This window comes from Argopecten irradians, chromosome 7, assembly GCF_041381155.1.
Source record: "Argopecten irradians isolate NY chromosome 7, Ai_NY, whole genome shotgun sequence".
Lineage (NCBI taxonomy): Eukaryota > Metazoa > Mollusca > Bivalvia > Pectinida > Pectinidae > Argopecten > Argopecten irradians.
Genome location: NC_091140.1, coordinates 24,071,120 through 24,085,691, shown reverse-complemented (window position 1 = coordinate 24,085,691; position 14,572 = coordinate 24,071,120). Strand labels below are relative to the sequence as shown.

The 14,572-nt window shown below is 35.7% G+C and overlaps 1 protein-coding gene across 5 annotated transcripts in view; it reads right to left on the bottom strand.

Annotated features, from left to right (window-relative positions):
• LOC138327922 (serine-rich adhesin for platelets-like) overlaps nucleotides 1-14,572 on the bottom strand; it is a 70,680-nt gene that overhangs the window by 23,410 nt on the left and 32,698 nt on the right. For 4 of the 5 annotated variants that reach the window (XM_069274382.1, XM_069274386.1, XM_069274383.1 and 1 more), the window contains 3 exons: nucleotides 5,624-5,809; nucleotides 3,370-5,041; nucleotides 457-575 (listed from right to left, as the gene is read on the bottom strand). In XM_069274382.1, coding sequence (XP_069130483.1) covers nucleotides 457-575; nucleotides 3,370-4,363 — 1,113 coding nt within the window. In that variant the 5' untranslated portion in view covers nucleotides 4,364-5,041; nucleotides 5,624-5,809. The remainder of the gene's footprint in view (nucleotides 1-456; nucleotides 576-3,369; nucleotides 5,042-5,623; nucleotides 5,810-14,572) is intronic. The other variant, XM_069274385.1, reaches the window with a different exon arrangement.

The window sequence follows — 14,572 nt, the reverse complement described above, 5'->3', positions numbered from 1 at the left end:
CATATTACAGACATCTTATAAGAACCTTGACAGGGAATGAAATCACTATGTTGTTACCATGAAATTTTTGTAAAGTGTGTTGGTTATAAATGTGTTTGTTTAACTGTAACCCTTTACATCATGTTCAAATAGCTCCATTACATGATGAACAACACAGTACATTTTAAATTAAAGAAAGAAAGCTAAAAGATCAAGACCTCTTGGCCCTTATACAGATCTCAAATTTATTCTTGGAAACTACATATCAGTAAAGGAATTGGGAAATTCCAGTTTGCATCAGTAATTGACATGTAAGTGGTTTATTTTCTTGAATTGGTGACAAAAACATGAATCATTTTAAATTGTTTACAATGGCACATTTCCAAGATGTTGATAAGTAGGCATGAAATGGACGTCTATGGTTCTTCAAAGACAAATTATCCGAAAGATTACATAAAGAGAATGTAAGTTACATACATGTACCTTGGATGGTTTCTTCCGTAAACAGCATAAAACAGCAAAGATGATGAAGAAGAGTACAATTCCAACACCACATAACGACACACCCAGAATAAATGGTAGGCTCTCCCCCAGAGCTAGATTCAGAAAATACAAACAAATCATTAACAACCTCCCTAAACTCTCGAAATAATCTGTGGTGTCATCGGAGAATTTCTCCATGGTAGCACACAACGACTCAGCCATTGTTCTCACTTAGATTCCAGTTCTCTGCTAGCGTCCATGTTTGTTCTGTTACAGTATGACCCTGCAGTCAAAACACTAACAAGAATTGATCCTTTCCAGCGGTGGCTGAGAATTCCGCTTTGTCACTATAAACATGTGACAGCACTTCACAACTCTCAAGATCATCTCTACCGCACTGATTAATAGCCAATCATAATTAAGCTTATATCTCTTCTAATAACAGTATTCATCACAGATTTTCCATGTGCTAAACATAGCATCTGTACATTCACTTTCAGTTCTCTTTGAGAAATGATATTAAGAAATTTGTATTCATAAGAGTCTATTTCCTGTGACAAACTAAAGTTCCTACTAGTCCACCAGAATACTAGCCTATAATCACATGTGTACATGTCAAATTCTATATATCTCTTACAGCAGGATGTAGTTCTTCTTGAAATTCTATATAAGCAATTATTAAGTACTGAGCACTTACAATTTCTTGGGAACTAAAAAATGTACGGTAGATTCTTTGCTTAATTTCATTTTTAACCATTTTTGATTATTTAATTTGCCTAATGTAAATATTTGGACACTACATCGTAACAATACATATGTTTTTAAGGTGATGATCAACACTATCAAGTAAAATCCTTATTTTTCTATTTGTGTAAATTAACCATAAAATTGGCGAGTAGAGTTGAATTAAAAATTAAAGATAACTAGGAACATTTTATTAATAATTAAGAAACTTGATCTGAAATTTGTTTAAGTTTAACGAAATTGCCTAATATCAGAGTCTAAGGGCTACAGATATCCTGGATCACATGTATTTAATTAGGACACATGTACTAAATCATTATAACATCAACATTCATTCATAGATAAAATTGTTATGTATGCATGATAAAACAATGGTTTTTTCAAGCATATATTTGTATGTTGTTGTTTTATACTGCCAAACACTTAATTAAAACAGAGATCTGTGATAAATTAGATGAGAAATTATCTTGGCACTGATGACATTCTGACCTGACCCTTGACCAAAATTATATAATCACTCATTAGAAAATGCACATTCTGACCTGACCCTTGACCAAAATTATATAATCACTCATTAGAAAATGCACATTTTTATCTATGTTTGATTTAAATGGGAAAAGCTTCATTCCACTTTATTTCTATAGGTTAATCATTATCACATAAATGCATTATGGCATGTGTACTTTCTTTTTGGCTTTGGACTTTCCGTATTGTTTTATGATAACAATTTTGTGGACTGGGACGATGCATTGAACAGCAAATGTATTTCTATGATATTTGTTGCATTCATTCACAAGTTTGCTTGTGATCATTTATCTTTCCATTGTGCCAATGTCAATGATCTGATAGCACTTTGAGCATTAGGTGATACAAGTATCCTTCAAGTTTCATAAAGCTTTAAAACTACAAAAGCTATATATAACCCTGACAAGCACTATAAGAAAGATTTAAATCTGGATCCAATGTTTACAACATGCCTCCCTTTGTTTGAAAGGGATACATTAAATGAAAAAAAGAAACTAAAAAGAACTCCGTCAAAGTTTTTCTTTTTCTTACAGATAATTCTAACCAATTGTGTAAAGTGATATGGTATAAAGATAATCCAAGTTCCTACATAGATCTTTAACATGATCATTACCGAGAATTTTACAAGTTGGTAAATAATTAATAATGATTCATAGATTAACTGATACAGAATCTAACATCAATGATTGTAATTATTGTTTGCATGTTTAGTGTATAAAAGTACACTTATTGTACCCTAAACTATTTTATACTGATGACTTAAAGTCAAATGCTTTAAATTTAAAGACAACACCAGTTTTATGAACAACCAGCTTCTTGTATAGTATTGACAATAAGTCATTTTGGAATAAGATTTCCAAATCTTAGAAACATCTAACCTATCTCTCTTGACAGGATGCAACAGAAAGGGATGGGAAACTACAGATAATTCACTCATAAAGAAATGTAGTGTCTAAGCTTATAGAGTGATCACTCTTTTAGGGGGCATAAAAATCAATACCGTTTTTTACAGAAATGTTGAATACAGGATATGAAAGAGATGAAGGTCATCCAAATCGCAGGAAAAAGATGCCCAATGACAATACCATGGATTGAAATGACCTTGAGCTTAGAACCAAAACAAATAGCTATGGCATGAATCCTTGACCTACCTAACAGCATCTAATTTTAAACAAGCACTTCACACATCCTGCAGCACTTCTCAGAATACACAAACATCATAGCTATGTAAAAATAGCTGTATAATGTCCTTACAGTTAACTAGACCGACACAACAAGTGCAAAAAGTTGTAAACAAAATATCTTTCTTACTGCAAATACAATAAGAATATGGTAAAGAATAAACTATTATTTATACAGACAACTTAAAAGATGTATAACAGAGAATGTTAAAACCTTAAAATTGAGGCCCTCTTTTCTTAAAACAACAAGTTTTAGCTTAAATCAAAACTTAAAAGTCCTCTCTCTACATATATGCTACTCAAATAAAATATCAAAATGTTTTTTGACTTTGTTTTTTTTACTTTAGTTTGTTTCCAGAAACCAGTGCCTCATATTAATAGGTAACATTATCATGACTTTGATGTAGTTGTTAAGACTTATTAATTATCTACCTGTAACAACTTGACCTTGACCTACCTGTGGCTGGTGTGGGTGGCACAGTCGGTGGGATACTTGCGGTCGGCCCTAGAGGTGGTACCACTGCCGTGGACATTGACGGATCCTTGTTGGGGATATACATTGGAGTTGCCCTGGAACCACTAGGTATCACAGTCTTGCTTGGTGCCACTGGCGGCAGTACAATTTTTGGGGTAGAGGTGGGAGTCAGCCCTGCATTCAAGGTCTTTGATGAGGTAATGGGGGCAGTTGATGGTCCAGCCCCTTTGATTGGTGGGTTTACGGTACTTATATCACTGCTAGACAGGTCCGGTATATTACTGGATTTGAGGATAGGGTCTGTGGCAGAGGGGTCAGTAAGTACAACTGGAGAGGTCATTGCGACATTTCCTTTTGAGTAGTCAGGTGAATATGATGCAGTTAATGATACAGACAAGTCAGCACTCCGCTTCTGAATACTGGTCAGTTGGTTTGACACAGATAGTCTGTCAGTGAGATAGACTGAGCTTGATAAGTCCTTCAAAATGGGAGATGAAAATGCAGATGATTTTGATGATGGTATCACAATGTCTGATGAAGAAGGCAATGATGCTGGTTGAATTTGTCTCATTGCACTTGCAGCTAGAATGGGAGACTTAGAGATTTTGGCAGAGGATGATAATGCAGTGTATTTTGTTGGAGAGAGTGTTGTCTGGCTAGCCATCTTTGGCAAATCAGACAGAGTTTGTGATGCAATATCTGTTTTCAGAGAAGCATTTGGAAGATTTGTTGATTTGCTGGAAGATAGGGGCATAGATACAAATCCAGTCATCGTACTCTGAAGAGATTTGTCCTGAGTTCCAGAGACTCCATCATAGCTACTCTGCAATGATGGAGTGGATGAAAATACATAAGAAGCAGACAACTCTGTCTCAGACTGAGATATCAGTCCTTTATCAGAACTTGCTTTCATATCCATCGTCGTGGTGACACTGTCCAATGACGGCATCACTGTTTCCATTGCACTTGCAGTCATATTGGTCCCAAATTTCTTTGTGAGGCAATGCTTGTTGTATTAAATTCCCAGCATTGCAGTTGAATTACACTACCACTGATAACTGAGTACACAACATGTAAAGTGTACACAAGCTATACATGCCACAACACTTCATCACAATCACCAGTCAGAATCCTTCTCAATACACTCACTGGCTACCTTCCGTTCCACATTCATTTTAATAGCACACGCCCTTAATTTGTCACAAACAAATCTTTTTGCATGGACCTACTTCCATATATTAATCCAATATATGAATTTCCGTACTAGTAGTACCACATATCCTTTTGATAATTCACGAGCATAAATTATTGATATGATTTTTAAACTCTCCAATTTCGGTCACAACTTCCTTAAGCTGGTTTTGTATCCATTACAAATACAATAAACTGTATTCGATATCCTTCCTTAAGAGGTTAAAGATTCACAGAGCTTAAACACAATTAATCTCCTCACTAATTAGTGGCTCACATTATCTATATCCATTAAAGATCGTTAACTCCCGTTGACCAGGCATTAACATCGTACAGGAGAAGTCCACTTCAGATTTCCACTTCACCAACAGTTCACACCATCAGGTCACATATATATATATACAGGCGGTCCTTGTTTATTTACAAACACTGCTTATAATATCCACAGGCATTCTTTGTCTAGCTGTTAAATACAAAGAAAAAGAACATTTTTCATTTTGAAAAATAGCTGTACAGTTTTCTTTAGATTCATAGTTTTATTTAAATTGTAAAATTGGTTACAGTATTTTTTTATAATGTACCTTCAACAAAACAGGCACTGTCACCCAAAACCTTATATTTGATACAGTAAAACATGTCTTAAGGACTAACTCTGTGTAAAGACTACCTGCTTAATAAGACTACTTTTTCAGGGGCCTAATGCTTAATTTCAACACAATATTTGCCCTGTCTATAAAGACCATTTTGCTTTGTCCCTTGGTAATGGGTGGTTTTCATTGACTGTCAGGTTTAACTGTACTACATACCTATGATATCTAGCAAAATAGATCTGCAATTATAAGATTTTCCTTTACTGTTGTTTCTAATAATCTGAATAAATCAACTGTGTTTTTCTATCTTTTTTGTTATACAATGTTATGTCAATTTCTTTCAAGATGTAATGGTACATGTATGTTCTTGAGATTCATATGAAGACGTTGAAGAATGATAACACATCATTACAACATCAAAGTAATGTTAATGAAATAGTCTAAATTGGACCCACCTTAGACACTATGCGTGTTCAGGTATGACAGGACGGACGGATGAACACTTCCGTGGATTATGTCTGTCCTATGAAAAACTCCTCAGACTCCAGGCTAGTGTAGTGCTAGACTACACCAGACAAAGAACATCCGTGCTGGGACTTCCGCCACTACAATCCACACAAACTCCTGGCATGATTCAGTTCCTGTAAAAACACAGAAAAAAGCACAGAATGTGAGTGTGTTGGTGTGGAAGTCAGTACACATCCTCGTAAATAGAAAGCCTCTATACCAATCTAGGCTAATTAATAAAACTGCTGTATGTATAGATATATCTGGCAGCAAATTGTTCTATTGCAAGCCAAACAATTTCTTCCTCAATGAGAATATAAATACCCTTAATATCAAATGTCACAGGTGCTATCGGATGTTTAGTCTGATCACTGAGTGTATGTAGTATGTACACTCATTACAGTATATATGTTGGGTGTGTGTTCACTTCCCTGTGAGAAAATATATATGCTGGTATAAATTACAATTTGTTAGTTAATCAATGAGAAAAGATCTGTTTGTAAGTAGAAATAAAGCAACAGTCTGATAGCAAGGCTAACAATTTCTTTTACCCTCCACAGAGCCATATACTTCTGATGACAGTAAGATATATACAAGGGTAAGATTGCCTGCACATAAATGACTTAAATGATGATTGGCTGGCAAACATGTATTACAGCAAAGATGCACGACATCAAAGCAACAACCATACACAATAAATATGCCATACATATATTGTTATTACGACAGTTATACAATGAATCACATTCTTTCAATACTGTCTTTCATAAATGTAATCTTGATGTTAGCTAAATAGAAAAGAAAATATGTTAAGACAAAAATATTTATTCACCCTAGCTCTGGGAAGAGAAATAATATAGCATATCGCTACTGTGCAGGATAAATGTTTTACTTTGTGAAACAGAAGATAAGCAAACGTTTAGGATGCTATTTTAAGAATCAAGAATATCTTAAGATTATATTGTCTCATGTAAAAAATTGTAATATTCATTTTACAGTTTTAGTTTGGTTTATTTGTTTGGTTTGTTTATTAATGTCTAATTAAAAGTCCGGCCCAAATAAGGATATGGCACATAGGTCAACCAAAGCAAAACTACCAAAGTATACACATTTACAACTGTCCAATGTGAGTTTCATGTTCATAATCCAGAGTAAGAGGTTTATTGTAGAGGTAGGCTGTAGGTTTGTTTGGGTTGTCTAACGTCCTGCTAACAGCTAAGGCTAAGAAATCCAGAGTAACCAGAGAAAAATCACTAGCCAGCTGTCAGCTAAACTGGCAACTGCTCCACATGGAACCCAGAAGAAGAGGGTTTGTGGTGACATGTCAGCACTCAGCCACCACAGTCACTAGATCGAGCACTTTCAACTTTTTTAGAAGACAGGATTCACAGAGGTTATATGATACCAATCTCCAGCTGCTGCACTGTATTGTACCAGTTAATGATGTAAGAAAACATTAACCGATTTTAGTCAAAGAAAGATCATAAACAGAATGAGATATGTTATTGAATTTGTAATTATGGAAACATTATAATATGTGTACATAATAGATATGATAATGGTTTGATATAGTGAGTCACTGCAAACTATATATAGGAACTAGCCATCAGGTCTATATTTACACCATCAAAATAGTTTAAATATTACATCAAAATTGTTTAAATATTACATCAAAATTTTTCTTGTCTCTTATCAAAATTAACGTATTATAACAAAGCTTTTTGTGTCTCTATTCTTTTCTTAATCAGCTAGAATAAATAGAAGTGTGCATATCAGAACTAACCAATTCTTCCTGAGTTATAAATGGAAACAATTTAGACTATAACTGATTCATCAGAGTGAAATATCAAAGACATAAATCAAAACTTGATAACATTTCCTACTTTCTGGAAAACCAATCAGTCCGCTAGGAAGAAAGCTCTGCAAACTTGTAAAAAAAATTTTGAAAGATGTAATAGCATACATGTGTTGTGAATATATAACAATCTGTCATGGAAAAGGGAGAATTACAGGAAACAGACAAATTACGACAATGTGGTGTTTAAACTTTGACAAGAAGGACAGATGGTAGTGATACCATGATCTTTATTGTATCTAATAAGTGAAATGTTGATCACAAATGAAATTAATCTGTTATGTATCAATAATGCTTATATGGTAGCTAGGCTCCAGATAAACCAAGCCCTGATGTTGTCAAGCTTTGTTTTAATACAAGAGTATCTCCCCTTACATGAAATCAGAAATACCATGTGATGGTGATTGTAATATATGGGCTAATTTGCATTTGAAAAATATTCTTTGAAATTAGGCTTAAATAAAGCATTTAAATAAAGTGAATTGGTGCTATTTCATCCCTCTGATTCTAGAATCCCCTTCCTTCATTACTAAATCTCAGATGAGGGGAATACTATATCTCTTTCCCCAACTTTTTGACTCCATGGAGTATGGATGAAAAATTCTGAATTGAATGTGTGTAGGACAGGTTTTTAGTACTTTGGGAATAACAATTAAGAAACTCATGGTAAGATAAAATCTCTTATGCAGTACTAAATCTGAGTTACAGATAGAGACCAGTCATGACTTAGAAATAAAATTACCCTGATCCATGAAGGGGCGGTGACTTCTCTGAGAAAACTGCCAATATTAATCATGTGTGTTAAATTTTGGAACATTTTCAGTCTATTAATTAAAGCTACATCAAGGGTCTCAGCACTTTAATGGAAGTCAGTTGCCTTATCAAAACCTCATTAAATGTTCATTAAAGCACTTCTTTCTGCTGCTGCAGTACACACTTTTTTGATAGTACTAAAGAAAGTTTCTGAAGCACATCTGCATGCGGATTGTTTGTGATCCTAGGGGGAAAACAAATATCTGTAAAGCCCTTAATGGTTACTGCATATATATATAGTCCATCTTATCTTCATAAAATGTCAAAATCTATTTCACACCTGTGTATGTACTGTAAAGAGAAAAAGAATCTATGTTAGCTGCGAGAAAACAATTAACAACAAACCACTTAATGATTAATTGAATTGATAAATTATCATAAGCAACGATATTTTATGAGTAGTTATAGTGTTTCTCATGTTAAATCTGTAGAACTGGGAAAATATACATATGATTCCTGTCGAGTGCCCCAACCAGGAATCGAACCTGGATCTTCGTTGGGGAAATCTACGGCTCTACTGATGACTGAGTCAAAGAAGCATGCTTCATCAGCTGAGTGACAGAGACCGTATTTGACACTATGTACAAACCACACATTTAACCTGCTCCTTTTACAAATGTATTACTGCTAAAATATCATTGTACTAATTCCATTTTCAATAAGCTTTCAATATAACAGTTGCCCAAATTCATCATTGCAGTGTCTTTAAATTGAATCATTGATCAATTTTACACTAAAACCTCATTGGGTCAAAATAATTCTGTTTAAAGTAGTCAGGTTCAAATATAAAATGAACATCTGTGTATTTGCATGTGAAGTGTTTACATATAAAGACTGTATGCTTACCATCAATGGATACTGTACATTACTACTCTTATCTTCATTAAATGTCAAAATCTATTTTTAATACTATTTCATCAAATCAGGATCTTACTTATTTTTAGCTTATATAAAATTTGATGGCAGATGTTCCTTGCTTCATCCAACCACTCATGATTCTGCCCTAAGATCCTGTTGGAGTGAGTTCTGGGGGTGGGGTAGGGGAGGGGAGGTGGATATTTTTACCCCACTGTGTTTCTTTTATTGGATTTATGTAATCTGCTCAAATCCTCCTGTAATATTAATAGTCTAGAATTACATCTGATAGTCACACCAAAGTTTAATATAAATAACGAGCTTTATATGACTAAGTGCTTTCCCAGCGATCTTTCCAGATCACTGCAAAAGTATTAATTTCAAAACAGTATTGACAAAACTTCAATTTTGAAAACAGAAATTTCAAAGCAGAAAGTTCATAGTCTACTTCAAAATACATACTGTATGGTTTATTTGCTATTTGCCTAAGCGGCTATGCCAGCTGACTTTATTATTTAATTAGACCATGATTACGTGTTCTAACTGATTTCATAATAAAGCTAAAGAATCCCAAGATAAATTTTTCATTTCTTATTTTTGAAAAATAGCAATCAACTTATACAGAGCGATTTTTTTTTTTTAGATTCAAGTAAATTTAATGACACAATTAAATCTGAAATTACTTCCTGACAAGGGATTAGCCATTGTGAGATTGATTATTAAGGGAAGCATAAGAGTAAGCCTATATTTGTAGTCAAAAGACTAAAACAGGTAAGAATGATAAAGAGGGTAGTGATGATAGATTGAGAGTAAGAAGGGGAGAATTAAAGAGGATTTTACAGTTGATCTTTATGACCTAATAGTGTTAAGACAAGGGATTAGCTATTGTGAGATTAAATATAAAGCTAAGGGTAAGATGATAATATAAAGATGCAGGCTTACAAGGATGGAAATGGAATAGTGGGAGTTAGAGATGGGGGAGAAGCAGGGGGAACAGAGACAGATGTTAAAATCCTTACAGAACCAGCCAAGTCTTTGGAACAACAACCAAAGTAACTCCCGACACAGCTAACACTGAAGTACAGTAACACCCATATAACGATCTGTCAGCTTTCTTACAGCTACTCACATATAGACGGAAAACTTTGTATTTCTCACAGCAAGTCTTCAAAAATAGATGGAAAACTTCATAACTCGTGATTGTTTCCTTTACCTCCCGTATTCAGCTTTACAACAATAACAAAAGAGGTTTGTAAACACTTCCCAGAATTCTTCCTCAAGTCATGCCCAGGAGAGAAATACTGAACAACCTTGTTGTACTGTTAGCTCGAGGATTAGTGGCTAAAAACAGAGCATTGCCATCGGTCCTCGCACATTAACCACAAATTACAATTCCAAATGAGCCTGTTCTCCAGTGAAGGATGAAGGAGAGAGATGTGTATCTGATCATGTCTTAATCTCCCGTGTCATCCTAAGAGATTTACATACTGAACCACACAGTCACTGCTAGGGATCACATGCTTTAGGAATGCCCCCATATTTTCTTGCTATAACTGCTTCATATAATGCACGTGCACCAGCATTGTTACAAAATATATATATTATTTGTTTGTATATTTTTTGTTTTGCTGTTGTTGGGTTTTTTTTTCTTTAAATTTTTCAATATGTAACACAAATTACTGAACTTTGATAAAGTACATGACTGTGTACCTCAGCTCTGAATCTAGATTCGTAGACTTCATAATAGAAATTACTTTCTTTTTCTATTTTGTAACAACAAAATTATACAAAAAGGCTATGCCTCAATCAATCCATTTCATTTTTGTCAATCGAAAATAATGTAATCTACGGTAAATTCATTTTCTATCTTCAACGTGGAATTCATATAAATTTTGGTTTCCTGTTTCTTAATTAAATTTATCATTCAGAAATTACAAAAGTACTTTACCTCTGATATATATTTTGAAATTCTCTAGAAAGATTGAAAATTGCCTCTGTGTCGAACATCCCCTGACAACATGTTAAAGTAATTACTTGTACATTCCATACACATACCTAAGTTTCATCTTGAACAGACATGAAACCCATTCTGAATACCTCTAAAGTTAAACCAATACAATATTTTTTGCATGACTGAAAGCACCTGTCTTAGTTATAGATATTGATTTTAGGAAAGAAATAGTGTGTGTCAATATAAGTAAATATCATATATGTCCTTGAACCTAAAGTAAAATTGGTATTTTGGCATTGAGAACGAATTAAAATGTTTCTATCCATACACTGAAGTTAAAAAGACAGAGACGCACTATGCAGTTTCTTTAATTAAACAAAGTTACAAATGTAGAAAATGAAAATGCAAATGATATCTTTTTTCAAACTCATTAAACAAGAGATCCCAGAGGGATCTTGGCACCCACCAAAGAATGATCTATATCTGACAAAGGAAAGATGGATCTTTTCTCTACGTTTTAAACTTTTTCAAACATACTAAATACAAAATTTGAGACAGATCGCTTCAGTACCTTTTGAGAAATAGCAGTAACAAATTTCAACTATCAAAATCCAAGATGACTCCTTGGCGGCCATCTTGTTGATCAATCGGTCCCAAATCACAATATGCACAACTAGGGCCCTAGGGGAACCTACATGTGAAATTTGAGAAAGATCCATTCCATACTTTCTGAGAAACAGCGATAACAAACTTCGAATATAAAAATCCAAGATGGCTGCCTGGTAGTAATTTTTTTGACCGATCGGTCCCAAATCACAATATGCACAACTAGGGCCCTAGGGGAACCTACATATGAATTTTGAGACAGATCCCTTCAGTACTTTCTGAGAAATAGCGATAACAAACTTTGAATAACAAAATCCAAGATGGCTGCCTGGCGGCCATCTTGTTCACCGATCGGTCCAAAAATGCAATATGCACAACAAGGGCCCAAGGGGAACCTACATATTAAATTTGAGAAAGATCCCTTCAGTACTAACTGAGAAATAGCCATAACAAACTTTAACTATCAAAATCCAAGATGGCGGCCTGGCGGCCATCTTGTTCACCGATTGGTCCAAAAATGCAATATGCACAACAAGGGCCCAAGGGGAACCTACATATTAAATTTGAGAAAGATCCCTTCAGCACTTTTTGAGAAATGGGGATATCAAACCTTAACTATCAAAATCCAAGATGGCTGCCTGGCGGCCATCTTGTTTTTCCTATCAGTCTCAAAATCTGTATGGCACAAATAGGGACCAAGGGTAACCTCCATGTGAAGTTTGAATAAAATTCCTTCAGTAGTTCTCAAGAAATATTGATAACAAACTTTGACTGCCAAAATCAAAGATGGCTGCCTGGTGGCCATCTTGTTTTTCCGATCAGTCTCAAAATCTGTATGGCACAACTAGGGACCAAGGGTAACCTCCATGTGAAGTTTGAACAAAATCCCTTCAATAGTTCTCAAGAAATATCGATAACAAACTTCAACTGTCAAAATCAAAGATGGTTGCCTGGCGGCCATCTTGTTTTTCCAATCAGCCTCAAAATCTGTATGGCACAACTAGGGACCAAGGGTAACCTCCATGTGAAGTTTGAACAAAATCCCTTCAGTAGTTCTCAAGAAATATTGATAACAAACTTCAACTGCCAAAATAAAAGATGGCTGCCTGGCGGCCATCTTGTTTTTCCGATCAGCCTCAAAATCTGTATGGCACAACTAGGGACCAAGGGTAACCTCCATGTGAAGTTTGAACAAAATCCCTTCAATAGTTCTCAAGAAATATTGATAACAAACTTCAACTGCCAAAATCAAAGATGGCTGCCTGGCGGCCATCTTGTTTTTCCGATCAGCCTCAAAATCTGTATGGCACAACTAGGGACCAAGGGTAACCTCCATGTGAAGTTTGAACAAAATCCCTTCAGTAGTTCTCAAGAAATATCGATAACAAACTTCAACTGCCAAAATCAAAGATGGCTGCCTGGCGGCCATCTTGTTTTTCCGATCAGCCTCAAAATCTGTATGGCACAAATATGGACTAAGGGGACCCTCCATGTGAAGTTTGAACAAAATCCCTGTGGCAGTTTTTAAGAAATAGTGATAACAAGCATTGTTTACGGACGGACGACGGACGACAGACGGCGGACGACTGACCACGGACGCAGGGCGATTTGAATAGCCCACCATCTGATGATGGTGGGCTAAAAACAATACAAGAGGCCCAGAGGGCCTGTATCGCTCACCTGGTTTTTTGTTAGTAATTATCACAAGACTCTGACAATTAGAAATATAAGCAAAATTGACTACCAAAGTTTAATTTTGAATCACAACCATACAATGATGCTGTTGATACCATACAAATATGCTATCCAATACATAGGTTCAGAGACAAAGTAATTTATATGAGAGTAGTAGCTTAATTGACCTTTTTGACCTCGCATCTATTGCCGTCTAAGGCCCCGGGGGTCAGCCCTATCATTTGTACAATTTCAAATCCCAACCCTGTAAGGATGCTACCATTGCATTATAAGTGCTCTTCCATTCTTAGTTGCAGAGAAGAAGTCGTTTATATGGAAATAGCTAAATTAACCCCTTTTGACCCCACTCTTCAGGCCCCTGGGGGGTCAGCCCCATCATTTGCAAAATTTTGAATCCAAACCCTATAAGGATGTAACCATTGCATTATGAGCATAATCCCATGTTAAGTTGCAGAGAAAAAGTCATTTATATGGAAATTGACCCCTTTTGACCCCGCCCCTCAGGCCCCCGGGGGTCAGCCCTGTCATTTGCACAATTTGGAATCCCCACCCTATAAGGATGCTACCATTGCATTATGGGTGCTATACCATGCTTAGTTGCAGAGAAGAAGTCATTTATATGGAAATAGCCCAATTGACCCCTTTTGACCCCGCCCCTCAAGCCCCCGGGGGGGGGGGGGGGGGGGCAGCCCTATCATTTGCACAATTTGGAATCCCGAATTTATAAGGATGCTACCATTGTATTATGGGAGCTATACCATGCTTAGTTTCAGAGAAGAAGTCGTTTATATGGAAATAGCCAAATTGGCCCCTTTTGACCCCGCCCCTCAGGCCCCCAGGGGGTCAGCCCTATCATTTGCAAAATTTGGAATCCCCACCCTATAAGGATGCTACCATTGCATTATGGGTGCTATACCACGCTTAGTTGCAGAGAAGAAGTCATTTATATGGAAAAAGCCAAATTGACCCCTTTTGATCCCGCCCCTCAAGCCACCGGGGAGGGGGGGGGGGTCAGCCCTATCATTTGCACAATTTTGAATCCCCACCCTATAAGGATACTACCATTGCATTATGAGTGCTATCTCTTTCTTAGTTTCAGAGAAGAAGTCATTTATATGGAAA